This window comes from Triturus cristatus, chromosome 8, assembly GCF_964204655.1.
Source record: "Triturus cristatus chromosome 8, aTriCri1.1, whole genome shotgun sequence".
Taxonomy (NCBI): domain Eukaryota; kingdom Metazoa; phylum Chordata; class Amphibia; order Caudata; family Salamandridae; genus Triturus; species Triturus cristatus.
Genome location: NC_140591.1, coordinates 764,282,941 through 764,300,768, shown reverse-complemented (window position 1 = coordinate 764,300,768; position 17,828 = coordinate 764,282,941). Strand labels below are relative to the sequence as shown.

General features: G+C 43.9%; 1 protein-coding gene and 1 pseudogene across 1 annotated transcript in view; one reads left to right on the top strand and one right to left on the bottom strand.

The window, feature by feature from the left end:
* The first annotated feature begins 1,079 nt into the window (after positions 1–1,079).
* The window catches only part of GLRA2 (glycine receptor alpha 2), a 938,599-nt gene continuing 921,850 nt past the window's right edge, over positions 1,080–17,828 (top strand). Inside the window, exons 1-2 of the mRNA XM_085622202.1 lie at positions 1,080–1,658; positions 5,511–5,644. Of these exons, the coding sequence (XP_085478328.1) occupies positions 1,591–1,658; positions 5,511–5,644 (202 nt within the window). The 5' untranslated portion in view covers positions 1,080–1,590. The remainder of the gene's footprint in view (positions 1,659–5,510; positions 5,645–17,828) is intronic.
* Positions 7,170–7,574, bottom strand: LOC146805063 (small ribosomal subunit protein eS12 pseudogene; annotated as a pseudogene).

Genomic DNA, 17,828 nt, shown 5'->3' with positions numbered 1-17,828 from the left:
GACACAGCTCTGAAATAGCATTGGCCAGTGTAAACCTGCAATTGACAGTGATTCTAAGGTGCAAGCTTATGGCCGTAGGGACCTTATAAATTCAATGGCAGTGTAATAGTTTCTGTACTTCTTTTGCCAACCAAAATACACAATGGGAGGACAGGTGCCGGATATAATTAAAATGCGCAACAAATTCCAAACATCAGGTTTTGTTTTAACCACAGATCGCGATTTGCAATTTGGAAATCCGGAACTAAAAGGAAAACTTTTAGGGAAGGGCTGCAATGACAATTCAAAATGCAACGGTTTTTCACAGTCCTTAGACTCCCCAAGTGGGAGGTAAATATTCTCCTAGACAGGTGTCTCCCCATGGATGTATGATTAAAGTGGGCCCAACTTATAATTCTTTGGTTCCACCATTGTACTTCTTGTCTCCAATCTCAGCCCAAGCAACAATCACCCAGCAGAAAGCTAGAACAGCACCAAGACTAGAGGTGACGAAGAAAGAAGCTGTTTAGTGCGTCAGACAACATATGTTTTCGTAGTGAGTCCATTTATTTTCAATCATAAACGAGTCGCCATTGCCAAGAATCGAATTCCACATATCACGCATTCCGAGGCAACTTCATTACAGTGTCAGTCAGTGCATGCCACAATGTGGAAGAATGATTCGCTCGTTTTGATCATCCGCCCTCCTTTTCTTTCACACTTCTTCCCTGTTGCGGTTAGCCATCTCTCTCTCACCCCACATACCCTTGCTTACTTTACCTTCCGCGCCCTCTCCGCAGTTTCTACTTCTTTCCCCTGAGTTTCTCCCCGTTGCTCTTCATTCTCTGAGATTTTCCTATTTCTTGCTCGCAGTAATCCCATACCATCACCCCTCCTCCCCGTTTATCGCCTTTTTCTTGACTTGTTAAATAATGCATCATTTGAATTTCATCTGGAGGATCCCCGGCTCTCCCCGCGCCTTAGCCCGCTGTGAGCTGTAGCGGGCTGGCACTGTGCTGTCCCTGGTTCTCCCGGCCCCCACTGCTCCGCCGCTCATGCGCAGAGTGCAGCGCGGAGCTGTCCAAGTGCTGAAATTCAGCGGCTGGGAAAGACCTCTCGGCGCGCCTCCATTCCGGCACTGTTAGGGAGCCAGCAGCAAGGAAGCCGCTGTGCACAAAGCACGCCCGCCAACACAATCTTTAAATATCCCCGGCCGACAGACTTTTTCCCACCCAGAGGAAGAGATAAAAACAGGTGCTGTTTTGGATTTCATTTGCTTTCGCTCAATCATGCCGTTCTTTTAGCCTAAACACCCCAACGCGTTCCTTGGAGCTGCACGCCCGTTTTCCGGCCCTTCACCCGTCGGGCGATGAGAAGCCTGGCTCTGACCTGACCATGCGTCGGAGGAGCGGCACTTTTGCCTTCGTGCTCCCTGCCCGCCAGAGCCCGCGCCACCGCTTTCTCCCAGTGCGTGTGGAGGGAAGCAGCCGCCGATGCCGGAGCCCTCTGAAGGAGCCCTCGCTGTGCTTGTGAGAGAGCCCCCCGCCCCGGCTTACTCACCTCGGAGCCGCTTCTGGAACATTTCGCCAACCACCACCGAAAACAGGAGGAATGAACCGGCAGCTGGTCAGCATTTTGACAGCCTTGTGTGCCTTTTTTCTGGAGACCTTTCATTTCAGGTAAGAGCCTGCTTTGGCTAGAGGCGCTTAACTTAACGTTTGTCCATGCTCAAGTCTGCGTACGCAGCCTTTCCAATGTGCATCTTCTTCAATGGAAACGGAGATACATCTGTTTCTTGGCAACGGATGTGAAAATCGACAAGTTTCTGAAACTGGCTTGCTCCCCCATCCAGAGGTAGGCTTTTTATCTGCACATCTCCCGTGCACACCGAGGCGCACTTCTACCACACTCGTTGCATTTGCTTCTGTTTGTCTGCCTAAAATTGGGAACCACACGTTTGCACGCTAGAGCGTGACCCAGTCATTTCTGGGGAAACAAAAGGGAGCATTCTGTTGTCCACCAGGGGTCGCTTTGTGGTTCTGGGCCACCAAGGGCCAATGCCAAACTATACTATTCCAACCCGCGATCAAAAGGCTCGGGGTGCACGGAGTGCTGGAGGAGGGGGGGGGGGTGATTTGGATTGCCTGCTATTTTATCTGGGTGGACACAGGAGAAGCCTGTACCTGCGGGTGGCCCTGCGTGGGTACAGTAACCACTATACCTCCTCCTATACCCCACAGACACAGTTCCCTTCTCGCTATATCTCAGTCTAGTGTTTTGATATCACAATGAACGCGGTCGTTTAAACAGACTAACGCAACAGTTCGTACACCGTCCACGGCACCCAGAGACGCACGCGGTCAATCTGTTGTTGAATACACGGGAGCGGCTTGAGAGAAAGAGTGAGGGGGTGCACTGGTGGCGGCGACGACAGCCAGAGGCTTACAGATGTGTGGAGAGCGAACCAAGCTTAGAGAGATGCTGCATGGGGGGGCACCTAGAAAGAAACCGAACGGGGGGAAAGGTATGCGAGAGACGGAAATAGATGAGAACTGGCAAAGAAGAGAAACGGGTCGCAGAGAAAGAGTGGGATAACAGTCTTTCTGGGGATGTTGGGGGTGGGAGGGGGGGGAAGGGGAGCGAAATAGCAAGGTGCGAAAGAGAGACATGCACCTCGACGGAGAGGGGTGAGGGGAGATTGGGGAGAGAGATCGCGGGGGAGTTCGGCAGTGCGAGAGACTATCAGAGCGAAAGTGAGGGACGGCGGGTGAGAGTGATATCTAATATGTAGCACATATGTTACAAACACGGGTTCATAAATATATGTTTAAGGAGCACGAGCGAGAAAGAAGAAATATAATGTAAACGAGAGAAATAAAAAAAAAAGACACGCAGAATGGGGTAATGAGACAGTGAGAGAACATGCGACCTAGAGGGGGGAGGGAGATACAGAGAGAGAGAGCGATGGGGGCGAAAGAGGGAACCGATGACATAGTGAGAGAAAGCGAAAGAAAGACACAAAGAGAAAGTGGGAAACCAAGATAGATGGCGAGAGAGAGAGTTCAATACACTGTGAAAAGAGGGCCTGAATATGGCACAGAGTGACTGGGAGAAAAACAGAGACAACTAGAGAGGCAAAGGAAGAAAGAAAGAACACTCTAAGAGGGTGTGTTTGGAAAAAAGGGCAAGAAAGAAAGCAAAAGAAACAGGAAGAAACAGAGAGCAAAAGAAAGGGAGTGGGAATCGCAAAAAGGAAGCAAGAGAAGGGATTGGGAATGGGGGTAGAGATTGAGTTAGGGTAACAGAAACAGGAGAAGAGATAACTATAGCTCAGCAGATGGAGAGACACGAGATACTGAAAATAAATATGAAAGTGTAGGTGAGAAGAGGAAGGAACGCAGAGGAAGCTATAGAGTGAGAGAGGCAGAAGCGTAGGATAGAGTAATGTAGACAGAGGGACAGAAGCAGAAAGAATGAGAAAAAGAGAGAGAAAAGGGGCGAAGGTGAGGCAGAGAGAGGGACTGAGGGAGACTGGGTGTTGCTGTGTGTGCGTGAGATTGGGAGAGGAGCAAAAAGTGAGGAACTGAGGCGGAGCGAACGAGAGATAAATAGAGGTAGAGAAAAAAAGAGGCCGATTGAAGGGCAAAGGCAGAGTGAAAACACAACAGAGTTCTTTAAGACGCTTCATTTATTCCAGAGTTTGAAAGAAGCTACCAGCAAACACTTGGTGGATAGAGTCACAGTTGTCTCCAAGTGTTCTTGAGAGGAGGCACGTATCCAAAAACAGGATGCGAGAAACGCAACATGTGTTGATGTCTCAGCGGCATCGTGCCATGGAAAGAATGTCAGGCAGCTGTAGGAGATAAGGAGAGGAAAGGATGGAGCAGCGGGAGAGAAGGGGGCGGGAGAGGGAGGTGGAGAGAGGTTGACAGTACTCTTCGGCTTCCCTCTCCCCCCTCGTTGCCCCAACTGCCCCACGATGCCGAAACGTGACAGGTAAAAGAGTCCGTTTCACACAGGCGGACACCAGGCGATCATGGCCCTTAGACAGGGGAGTGGTGGTGCTGTGGGGGAAAGGGTCACTTCACGTCCGAAGGCCTGGCAAAGCACACAAACACAACACTTTATCCCCTAAACTGTTTGCTGTCCTCATTAATCTGCAACAGCCTCCGTTTCTCCCATTGGTTGACACTTTGAGCAGGCGGTTAATTTCAAAGTCGAAACAACCTTAATGTAGGCCTAGTAAAAGAATTTCAAAGTAACTGAAATACTCAAACTACAGTCCAACATTATTTTTTAACAGACCTTTCATCATAAACACACGGGGACAAGCCCACACACACACACACACAGCTTATATTAATCAGTGGCGGCTCCTCCGCTAAGGCGCAAGAGAGGTACCCACTGCTCTGCCAGCAGTGTGAAAAGGAAAACGAAAACGATAATAGCTAACGTTATATTTGTTTTCGTTTTCCTTCCTGCTTGGGTGTGGGGCGAGGCGGGTGGGCTGGGCTGGCCAGTGAAGGGGGCAGGGGATGGGTGTAAAGCACACTCTAAAGTGCGCATGATGGTTTGACCGGCCCAAGAGTGCCAGTCAAACCATCATGCGCACTTTGCATCTTCCCCACCAGGCTGCATTACACAGCCTAGTGAGGAACATGCAAAGCCAGCAAGCCCCTGTTTGAGTGCCGAACCATGGTGCTCAGACCAATCACAACGCTGCTTAAGGCAGAGTTGTGATTGGACAGGGGCTTCTGGGAGGCTGGGAGCTTCCTGTTGCGGCCACGAGACAGAGCAGAGGCAGCAGCACCCAGCTTCAATCAGGTAAGTGAGTATATTTTTTCTTTTTTTCATTTACCCCTCCTCTCCCCCACCTCACCACCCGTGCTTAGTAGCGGCCGCTACTGATCTTACTTACACTGTGTACTCCAACATGGTACCATTTATGCACATTGACACGTGCCCATGTGTTCATATATGCATTACTGCATAGTGTTCTACATAGGGGGCAATTAATCAAGGCCCCCAGCTTCCAAGACCTTTCCCCCCTGAAAGTTAACTTTCTCTCTGCTTGACCTCTGTCTATTCTATTTCTCCACCGAATCTCTCTCTACCCCTATTTCTCACTCTGGCTCTCTACCCAATATAATTTTAAGGATTTTTAGGGACCCCAGCAACAAATATATTTGCTGTTTTTGTGTGATCCTGTTAAAGTTTAACATATAGGTTGTGTTGTTTGGCATCATGGAGCATTGAATTAGCAGGAAATAGCTAATAAAATGAAATGGTGCTCTATACAGAGGCCCCCAAAACATGTTTGCCCATGGCCCCCAAAATGCTTAAAATGGCACTGGTATTCTGCACACAAAACATACACTTGTGAAAGTCCTTGAACATTTTTTTAAAACAGCAACCTCAGTGCCTGAAGTGCATTTTAATTACCCTTTTCTCTCCCCTGAAATTGAGACAATAATTTGCAACCTGTGTTCTGCATTTATTTCAAAGCTAACCCTGGCACCTGGTTTCTCTAGGGCGGCCTTCTGTAAAGAACATGATTCCAGGCATGGAAAATCTCCCCCACAGACCATGTCTCCTTCTGACTTTTTGGATAAATTGATGGGCCGAACATCAGGATATGATGCACGAATTAGGCCAAATTTCAAAGGTAAGCTGTGTATATGTATAATTCTAATAAGAAAGCAAAACGTTTGCCTAAGACCAGTAGGAGGCTTGAAGGAAGGTACCAGACGACTTATGCCCTAGCTCATCTTTTCTGTCAGCTTACTGCAAAATCAGTAATAACAAATTGTAGAGCCTTTGGGGCATATATACAAGCCTGCCGCGCTGTTGGTACGTCACTTTTTCCCATATTAAAAGTGATGCACTGGTGGCACAAGCGGCTTGTATATAAGCTCCTTTGTGTTTACAACACGCTTATAGGAAATCTCAAGGCAGGCATGAAAATGCAGCAGCTGAGTTACTAAATCAATTACCTCCAGGGCATTGACTTTGTTGTAGTCAGTGCCGTCATTGCGACGGGTAGGCTCAGACAGGAGTTCCATATTCACTGTGTTATCTGACTCAAGCTGCATCCTACTGAAGAGGTCCAAAGAGGTCAAAACCTGGCTAGCGTTGCATGTATTTCCTCCCGGTGGGGGTATCGCCTGCAGTTTGGGATGGACTGTTCCGACCAGGATTAGGGTCAGTACAGATTTGCAATTGGGAGGCCTCTGTCAAGAGTGGTATAGTGGGTAAACCACAGTGGACTGGAATGTGGGCCCAGGGTGATTGCCAGGGGATGAGATTGATTCAAGCATTCCATCCATCACCTTGTTGTTTGTGGCAGGGTTGTGGGCACAGTTCATGACCTCTTTGGACTTAATCAGTGGTAGAGGCCAAATGAGATAAGAGCTCAAGTTGATTTGCTAGTGGTCTGGTCTTTCCTTCAAAGACACCTTGCCTGTTGATTGCCCATTGGCAAACTCACAAATAGCCAAGGAGTTGATTTACCAAGGTTTGGTAAAAGGCATATTAATTAATTGTAGTGTACATTACAATTGCACATGTGCATTGTTTAGGCTTGTTTGCAAATTTATATATTTGTATATTAAAATCAGGCAAAAATATGCATATTTTCTTCATATAGTGTTATTGCAATTTCCCAACTCAACCTCTGATTAATATATGCAATGCTTAAAACATACCTTGCTCTTCAGTATAGTTAGGAATAATAATCAGTTTGAAAAATGATCAGCCTGTACAATGTTTTCCTTATAATGATTATTTTTTATATGCATGTTACCAAGCCTATATCCAACTCGTAAATGTCTGCTAGATTGATCCTCTTTACTGCACTCTCTACACAATCTATATAGTCTCAATTCAGGATTGAAAAAGTGGTTTTCTAAATACATGTGAAAATCACAAATGTTAATAATATCTGGGTGTTGGATACATTTACTTGCTTGTTGTTGGCCACTCCCCTAGCAGCGCCCCAAACAAGACCACTTTCTTATATAAATATATATATATATTTCCTAGATTGAATTTTCATGCATATTATGTATTATTGCATACATGTATATTTCATACACGTACGCACAGTGCACATCTAACTACATTTGTGAGTTATGCATAAAGGTCAATAAAAATCATATAAAATCATGAATTCAGTAAAGCAATTATTATTTCAAGACTGTTTACTTCTTTTTAAAGTATTCTTCGATTACATCTTTGGCCTGAGATTCTTTGCCATAGTTTTTGACAACCACACAGCTGCAGTCAACTACTTTTCGGGGTTTGCCTTCTCGATCAATTTTGCAAAGGCCAACCCACTCACCCAGCTTTTTGTTGTCATCAACTTTTATCAAATTGATCTGGTGTTCAGCACACAGTGCTTCAACCAACTTGACATACATGGGCTCGTCGCAGTTGGAAACAAGTACACAAAGGTGAGCCTGACGTTTGTCCAATGCCTTGGCAGCTTCACAACTACCACGGGCTCATCCATCAAGGAAGAGTGCGGTCTTTAGCACCTCCTGCAGAGCAGTGTTGACATCCATTACACCTCCAGCAGCAATGCCTTCCTTGGCCATCGTTTGACGGATGTTGGGCGGGTTTCACTGGTCGAATCTCATAGGCGTTAAGGAAAAAGCAATTAAAATGAGTCATATTTTCCTGGTCATCTTTCTTAGACAAGAGGTATGTCCATAACTCTGGCACTTTGTTGGCCTGTGTGTCCGCCTTCTTTTTCTACCATCTCTGCCTACAGTTTAAATCCTCTCCCTCCACCTTACACATAACTGCTCAGAAAGCACCCAGCATCCACTAGTTACTAGTAAAGCGGGATAGGTTACATTTTGCACATTCACCACATCTTTGTGGGCAAACAGGCAAGTAGTAGGAAGGTGACATGAAATAGTAGGCTTTGTGCAATGAGATATTACCGCCTTGATGATCTTCCTTGTACTTCACTTACACATACCTAAACCTTTCTCCATTATGGATTTGCAGCGATGACTTCAAGAATGCATGCCTAAAAATAATTTAAAAACACACACTCACATGCAAGTATAGATGACAGTGGGATGCAAAAGTGCATGGAAATTAACAAGTCTCATCTGTGCAGATATCGACCTTAGGCGGAAGATGGGGCTTCATCATTGGTTGATGAAACCTGTAAAAAGAATCACCAGTCAATAACATAACTTTACAACTATTAATTTTATCAGTCTACTCAATGTGGAGAGTGTAGGTGACAATCCTCTTCTTGCCATTCCAAAATTTATTAAAAGTTTTTCACATTTCCAAAAAAAAGCTGTCTATATAGTAATGGGTGATTGCCTTGCATCCAGCTCCCTTGATTCTTCAGGGTTGGAATTAGAGGCATCTGCCCCAGCATTGACAGCACTATGCTTTGATCAAGATACAAACCAGAGCACATTTTCACAGAAATTCATGACCAGGCTTGAGGACAAGCACATGCAGCCAGTCCTGTAACTAAGGGAAGCTGCAGCAAAGTCCTGGATATCCCCAACATTTCTTATTGAAGTAACTACAACTAATATGGGAAAGGTTTTAAATTATGCAAGGAAAATGAATCAAATGACTAAAACAACTGAGTATTTCCCGGGCACCAGTGGCACCAGAATGACCTTTCCTGACGAACAGAGTAAAAGCTAACATTTGCGAAGCTGTATCCCTAGCGGCTCAATTTCTGTCATCTTAGTCCAGTTCTCTCAGTCTCAACTTGAATTGAAGGAGCCTATCAAACCCCAGGAGAGAAATATTCAAGTATTTCATTAGTAAAGAGTCAATCTCAGTTTCCATGAAGGTGATTGAGAAAAGGCCTTCAGAAATTGAATCTAGACCCTCAAGGGCCACAGTGGCACCCTTTAGCACCCATCCTTCCCCGGGAATTTATTCTATTCCCTTTCAATGGCATCAATCCTCCTTGTGCAGAACAGATTCCTCTGGCAACGTGCACGACTCAGTTCCAGGTTCTACAATCCTACTTCCCCACAAGTTTTTCTCAGCCCTGCTTAAGTATGGCACCAGTAGTTATACTGTAGTGTGCCTTTAAAGTGGGGGTGGTTCAGAGGGTCTCCCTTTGAACTACAGATGTCTCCCCTAGATTTCAGTCATGTCTGTCATGAGACCATGGAATGTAGATATTATTCTTTAGTGGGGCCATGATCTGGCTCCCAGAGGCCAAGTGTCAAGAACTCTTCCGCCAATCTTTCCAGCCAGGCCCTAAAATAGCAGAGGTCTGTCATTCCAGTTGCATGCCCAATGTTTTATAGCTGTCACTGGGAAATGCCCAGATGTGCTACCTCAGCCTCCAGTGTGGACTGAAGGTAAACTAAAAGGTACACAAAGAGTTTTAGAGCAGAGAAATGTCCACTTTCTAGAAGTGGCATTTCTAAGCATGTTTAAAAACACCAGAGGTGCAAGTGCACACACCAGCCTGCAATGGCAGGCTGGACCCATGTTTAAGAACATCATTGGTGCAAGCGCGCACTCTGGCCTGCTAAGGCATGCTTGAGACATGTTTAAAAACATCAGGTACACATCACTTCCTAATATATGTAAGAAGGGCGCACACACACCTTCACTCTGCATTTACAGTGGGAAAGTGCCCAAAGCCCTAATGCTGCAGCAAGAGAATCATCAAAACCCAGGATGTGTCCCATGGGCTGAGCCACCCCTTAGGTAAGGGAAAACCCACATTGATGTTCTTCACTAACTGTGCAGAGAACAAGCATGTGCATCTACCCACTGCTCAACTATCACTTGCTGCACCTCTCAGGACTTACCCTAGGGGTGCTCATGTGAAAGTGAAAGTCCCACTAAGGGTTGGCTAATGACTGAGAAAGGCCATCCTGAGTATGATATATGTTTGACAGGCTATTTTGGTGGATGGCACAATCAGTGCTGCATCCCACTACTAGCCAGTCAGTGCAGTACCCGCCCTGGGTATGTGGTGTACCTTTCTACAGGGTACTCACAGTTTCAACACATAAACCAAACAAAGCAAGCACCCTTCCTGGCATGTGTAGGAAGGATGCCCGTGCTTTCCCACTGCAATACAGAGGGAAAGTGCCCTGAGTCCTAAGGTTACAAACAGAGAGTCAGAAAAAAGCAGGAGGACAAAAAGCTAAAGGTTTTAGGAAATTCCCCTAAGAAGAGTCATGTCCAACAGAGGGTCATAATACTGTCAGAGTAGATCACAACGCAGATCAGATGTCCGGGGTTTCCTGTATTCTCAGGTCTGTGTCACCAAGAATATTACTGCCACCATGGCTTCTTGTACTTTTATCCAGAAGCTGATGGAAACCACCTCGACAAAAAAGACACTGAAAGTTGTCCAGAAATATGAATTTTCTCTTCACTCACTGGATAACTGACGATATGTCTTTTCAGAAGAGTGTGTCAATACATTTTAGCAAAGGAGTTGTCTAAAGGTAGAACTATTTGCTTTTCATCAAGCAACCCCATGTGAACTGTTTCTAACATTCACTGTGTATTTTGCATACTGATTGCAAATTGATCGTTATAATGATGGCGTGTGCATCTGGTAGACATCTAGATAGGTGTGGACTTTAATCCCTTAAATGGAGTTATTGAATTGGTGACACATGGCTTTGCTTTGAAGCTGAAAAGAAACTTGACATAAATGTGTTAATATTGTACAGTGAATTGGAGATGTGACACATAAAGCAGACACATGTTTATATGTTGATATCTTCAAGTCAGAAAATCTCTTGCCTGAAACAGAGGAAGCATCTACTGCTGACTCTCCATCTTGAAACTGGTCTCTTCCACCCACATGGTAAGGAGTTTCAAATCCAACAGAAATGCCCTGTTTACGAATGGCATGGCTGAGGTTCTGATAATTATTGCATATTTTAAAATCCATCACCACAGGGATTAGAATTTAAATTACATGAAAATTATCACCTATTACAAGTTGCACCCTTTTAAAATGAGGTAAAGCGTACTGATTTTGGTACTTTGTGCACCAAAATCCGTATGTACCAGCATTTACCGGGCATATTTTTTCTAGTAAAATTCATCAGATTTAAACTGCTGAAATTTATTTTGGAAAAATGATGGCAAAATAATTGGTGACTCATAATGAGGGCCTAAAAGAAACGGCCAGAATGCTTTTTTCCTCTATGGAGATTATGAAAAATAAAATATCCCTTTTCTTGACCCATGGCTTTGATCACTTTTATTCAAGTATGATGTGATCCTTCTCTGTAAAGCCTTTCCCTTGGTTATGTTAACAGGCCATCAATTTACAACAGACACGATGTGGGAGGAGTGCTAATAAAGTCAAGCGAGGAACAGGCTTTGTGTGAGTAGGTAGGAATATGGTGCCTGCCTAGAGTGTACGCCAGTCACTATGTTGTGTGAAGTGGGACGGTGCAAACAGGAAGGGGTTGACCCAGAACCCCCTACTTAAAGACCCCTGATCTAATACATTTGAAGTTTCAACAAACAAGAACTGGCACCATGTAGCATAATTTTATGTAGTCTGGAATGAGTGGAAGAAAGAATACTTTATCAAAAACCTCCAGTACCCATTAAATCATATGGTATAACCCCATCCAGTGTGCTACAAATATTTTTAAAAAAATTCAAAGACAACAGAAAAGATGGAAACAAGAAAGTGTAAGGTCAGTCCACAGGTTAATTAAACAACTTAGCTCACTCTACACACACCCTCAATAACGGAAAAAAGTAGGTGAAAAAATGTGTAAAGGAAGAAAAAGTATCTCACGTGCGCACCACCAGAGGAGCTACTGGTTGGTTCTCACCAGCTTGCCCACGTCTATTTCATCATTGATAGCTTTCACTTAGGAAAAATGTGAAGTGTCCAGTGCAAGGAAATACAAACACACAACAGAAGAAATGTGTATTGTGAAAACAGGAACACAAAAAATGTGCCAACAAAGACAAAGAAGGGGTTAGACTCACAAATATACTTTTTATTCTTGTTAGGAGTCTATCTCACTGTTTAAAAACACAGCATGTTGAATACCTTGTTAATGACGGCCAACATGTTTCATTGCCAATTAGTTTGTGGCAAATTCATCAGGGCAAAAGAGGTCAAAGATCACCTCCCTGGACACATAACAATAAAAAGGACTGACAAACACAAAGAGACAACATACAGCTTAGTTAGTTCAACGGGATATCCTCAATAAAATCTCATATGTATTTTCACAGTTAATCACGGAAAAAATTCCATGATTATGAACTCAGGTCTATTACCTAGTTGGAGCTATGGGCCCACATACCAGCCACCAACCAGTCACAGGGGCGTATAACCTGTTTGCTTTCGCCTCCCTGTTCAAAAAAGCACGACCGTTGCTGTGTTTGGTTTCCTTCCAAACAGCACTGTCCAATTACTGTTAACATTACGCTTCTGTGTTTATGTGTTAATTTGGGGGACTATTTTTTTCTTGATTCATTCTTGTGTCACTGATTGCCTGTCTTCCGTAGTTCAGCTTTGGCACCCGTCACTTAATCTCCCCATCCCGTTCAAATACGAGATGACATATCAGATGCTTCAGACGCTGTTTTTGAAATCACCTCTTTAATTTTCTCTGACTTCAAAGAGCGAGGATTTCCCCTAAACCTCTCCTACTTCATTGCTTATTGCTTTAGCGAGCATTGGTCACTGAACCTTCAGCAGACCAACCTTGCAGTACAGTTAAGGGCAAGCCTTGGACAACACCCGTCACTTTTCTCTGACGCTTGTTTATATAATGTGAACTCCATCAACCCGAAGATGTTAAAGTGCTTTTTGTAAGCGCTAGTTACAATACACAATGTCAAATACATTTTGGGAATTTTTTTATAGAGCATGAACTTGACTGACCCAAAGGTATTGAAGTACTTTAGAAAAGCGCCAGTTACATCACACAAGGTCAGGTTATTTTTTTTGTTTTAGGTGTGCGGAGACTAAGTGATGTCGATGCTGCCCCTGTTTGTTCATTATTTCCCCTCTATCTGACAAATGGGAGCAGCATTCCTGCCTCCCACCGCCTCCCATGTCGCTGCATGTCTGCCCGCTGCCCCTTCCCGTCATCCTCCTCCTCTCAGAGCTATAATTTCAAGGCACATTCACGCTAGCTCCCCAGGGACTCTGAAACTTTTTTTATTATATAATGTGAACTTGCGCAACCCGAAGGTGTTTGAGCACTTTACATGAGCGCTAGTTACATTACACAAAGTCAGATTGATTTTTGGGGGCCTTTTTATGGAGCGCAAACTTGACTGACAAAAAGGTATTGGAGCGCTTCACAAAAGCTCCAGTTACATTACACAAGGTTAGGTTATGATTTTTTGTTCTTAGGTGCACAGAGATGAAGTGATGCCCATGCCATCTGTTTTTATTTATTATTTTTCCATTACCCGAACAATGAGAGCATTTTGTTGTTGATGCTAGATACAGCGCTCCTATGTCCATGGGGCTGGGACAGAGGGCGGGGACGAGGGCTTCCTGTAAACTGATGGTGCGAACTGTGTTTTGAATGGAAAACTCTGGAGAAGTGTGCCTGGTGGATAGAGACCTGAGGGAGGAGGGATGTGGCTTCCTTGCCATTGGAAAGTACTTCACTGCTTTTTTCATAGGCTGTTCAATACTCTAGTGATGCAGGCACACACAGAATGTTATAGTGCTGTTGACTTGCATCAATTCACTTGTCTTTCTGTCTGTGCGTTAAAAAACATTGGAATGTGTCCATACATATTTTTGGGACAATCCTGTATTCCTGAATCACAATCTATGACCCAGTGTGTAGTAATTGTATAGCTCTTCAATCCCTGGCAGCACAGCACCCAGGATAATGTGTTGCATGGCTAACCACTAATAAGATCCCAAAGGTGAGACCTATTGGCTATGCCAATGCTTATTTAACTATGCTATGGGGGAATTTATTCCTAATAATACTTGCTCACTCACTCCACATTAATACTGTTATTAGTCTTTTGCTCCCATCCAATGTGAGGATCTAACATTTGAACCAAGTTAAAGGGAGTTCAGGGAAATCTGCACAATCCTACCAGAACCAACCCACTCCACTGTACCTATATCCATTGGCTGTTGATGCAAGCAGTGGGAGTTATTTCAAGAGATAGGTATGGTAATGTATATTGAATGATAATTAATTGGCATGGGATGGCTACAAAATATGACTTGTCGAGGAACATTCATTGCTGAGTACAAGAATGGTTAACTTTTAAAAAGTAGAATACTATACGTTATTTGTGCCAAAATGTATTCTGAAAAACATCTGCCAGATTGTTTCTCATCTTTAATGTTGGTATAAGCCAATAAGGCTCAGCTTTGGAACCTTTCCAGTAAAAATCCAATAATGGCATTACCGGTATTACCATTACTGACAGCCATTACCGCTGTGTCTTGAAGTTCACTGGGTTCTATGGGGGATAACTGTGAAAGGGTTATTTACCCAGCGCATTGCTGCATGTGTTCTCCTTCAGAAAGAAGCTGCTGTACACATCCCCGCAATTACTGGGAGGTGAAATGGTAATGGCGCACCGCATGCTGTGTAACCGCATAACCGCATCCACACCTGGTGAGATTGTAAATGTTGAAGGTGCAGAGCAGAATAATTTTCAGTGCACATTTTTGTGTGGAACACCTTGTAGAAATTGGGAACATAGGAGAAGATTTTAGCACATCCCAAAGTTTATGCCGTAAAAAGTGAATTTTAATTGTATTTAACCCCCCTTATGGCAAGATGAAATTTGCTCAGCTAATCATAAGGCTTAGAATGTCGACATTAACACACCTATTAACTGCATTCTTAGCTTTCCTAAACTCAGGTAACGTGTGCAACATTGAAGGATGCAGGTATGTTGAGAACCTGCCCTGGGTAAAGATACGCTTACCTTACCTTCCGAGTCTCCTGCATCTCTTCAGCTGTTTATCACCATCATCCATCTTCTGAGGGCATTAACCCCTTCCCTGCTCATGACGGAACCACTCCGTCATGAGCCACGGGCGCCGTGTGCTCATGACGGAGTGGTTCCGTCATGCTGCGGCCGTTGGCGGCCGCTCCGCCCGCGCGGCGCTGATTCCCCGCCTGTGCGGGCGATTAGCGCGAGTGGGCAGAGCCGTGACGGAACCACTCCGTCATGAGCACAGCACGCCCGTGGCTCATGACGGAGTGGTTCCGTCACGAGCATGGCAGCGCCGCGCTGCCCCAAACCCCCCCAGCGCCGCGGCAAAATTCGTGCCGCGGTGAAGGGGTTAAATGAGTTGATGTGCTCTCCTCATTTCATTATCCAACCCCACATTGAGTTAACGACATAATAGCAAGAAAGGGAATTAACAGCCATTAACTCCCTAGGCAGAAAACAGTAAGATTAAAGCTACATTGTAATAATTCATGGATAAACCAGAATCGAACAAAATGATGATAACCACGTAGCATTTATAAAAGTTAAAATTAATTGCAAAGTAATTTATAGAGTAGATTTCTCCACGTGCAAGTTTACCATCACAATCCTCCACAAATTGAAAGAGCGGGTTGGTGAGAGAAATAAAAATGGCCTTACTCGTTTGTTCCATCAAATGAAGAAGCCAGTTTCACATAATTATCATCTCACTGGATGCTGGAATGTTGAAATGTCAAAGGTCAAATAGTCTTTATTTCGATATTTTCAATCACTAAAGACACAATAAAGCAATACAACACAAAACATTGATTTCCACTAATCCATGCTGAATATTACAAATAAAAAGGATTAGTTAAAAGATCTTAAAATGTTAAAAGTATTTAAAAAGCGTTTGGAATTTCATGATATTGCACTTATAATCCCTAATATAAATTGTGCAGCCTTATATATACAGTGTTACATAATCTCAGCAGCTGGTGAGAACCGGCCTAGAGTGCCAATGGGACTCGATTTTAGTACAGCTCCAAACCTCCCCAATTAACAGTAAACCTAATCACTTAAAATTATTACAAACAGGGTTGACATTCGTGGCACCTAGTTTCTTCATGTTGTTCCTTCGAATGTCCCACATCCAGCTCAAAAACATAGCCGTTGCTATTACTATATCTTCCTGCAAATTTGTTTTCAAAATGCGAAGTGTAATTATGCTTGATCTTGTGCCAAGGTTGGATCAAATCGGCTTTAACCATTTGTCTCTGGGGCTTTTGTATGCTGGGCATACGAACAATATGTGTATTATAGACTCATCCATCGTTTGGCATGAGGAATATTTGATATCTTTTGCATTTTGCCTTTTTAACGTAAAGGTTTTTATGGGGAGTGAGCCTACTCTAAATTGATGGTACAATTTCCTGTCACATGGTCTAGTAATAAAGTTCCAACATGCTTCAAACCTTGTTTCAAACTTATGCTCCAGAAAGGTACCAGTAAGGGAGGTGTTTTGTATGTATGACAGCGACTTGATGTTAACCATATTCCAGTATTCCTTGTAATCTTTTTTTGATGGAAACAAGCTACCTACTGGATCCTCCCACGGATGGCTGAGCCCCATATCAACCAACGTGCCCTTTATCTTTTGTAACCATTTAATTTTGCCTGACAGATCAATTTCTCTTACATATTTTAATGCATTTGCATAGGGTAACAGCTCCGGCGTAGTCCAGAACCTTCTCCAATACGCTATGGGCCTATAACTAGCTATCGCCTCTAATGCAATACAACCCAAATCTACAAAAAGGGGTTTGAGAGGAGTGGATTGTGGGCGACCTGTTAGGGATCTCATGAACTTAATCTGAGATGTGGCTAGGGGTGTTACATTTTCAAAGCTCCAGAGCTCGGCACCGTATAAAAAAGAGGCCCTGATCTTCGCATTATAAATCGTTATTGCAGGGTCTACTGGCTTGGTTTGTGAGAGCCGATACTCTTTTAGTAGGACACCTGCAAGTTGGGCATGCCTAAGGGCCAATATGTCTATCTGGGGTTTCCAATTTATCCTCTTTTCCAGGGTGACCCCCAGATATGTGAAAGTGTCAGTTTGTTCCAGTAGGACATTATCCATAACTACTCTCCCTTTCACTGTTTTATGTCCATGTAAGACCATGAATTTCGTTTTGTCTACATTGACTACTAACTCATGGTCATTGCAGAAGACCGTAAATCTATCCAGGGCTCGTTGCAGACCTATTTGTGTCTTGGCTAGAATTAGGGTATCAGCTGCAAACATTAGTAAAGGTACCTTTGAGCCGGCAAGTAAAGGTGCATCTGTTGTGTATATATAAAAGTAAGTAACAACCCTATTAATAAACAATGAAAAAAGGGTCGGTGCCTGGACACACCCTTGTCATACCCCTTTGATTACTTGGAACCGGTCCATAACCTTTCCCTGTGATCCCCAGCGGACATGAGCATAGTTTGAATCATGCAGTTTGACAATTAAAAAGAGAAGTTCTGAAGGCATCCCTGCTTCCTTTAGTGATTCCCATAATTTGTTGCGGGGGACTAAATGAAACGCAGATTTTAAATCTATAAAAGCTGCGTATATGGTTCCCCCGGCTAAAATTACGGTACTCCAATAAATCATCATAAATCTAAAGACTTGATCTATAGTGCTAACATAAGGGCGAAAGCCAGCTTGTAATGTTGATAAAATTTCATGTTCGCTTAGCCATGTGTTAATTCTACTCAGCGCGAGCCTGGCCAAGATCTTTTGCATCGTATCTATTAAGCTTATTGTCCTATAATTGCTTGGGCAAGTGCGATCCCCTTTTTTGTATATTGGTATAATTTTGGCGCCACGCCAAGAATCAGGGATAGGAGCCCCTCTGGCTATAGCGTTTGGTAATGTATGGATGTAT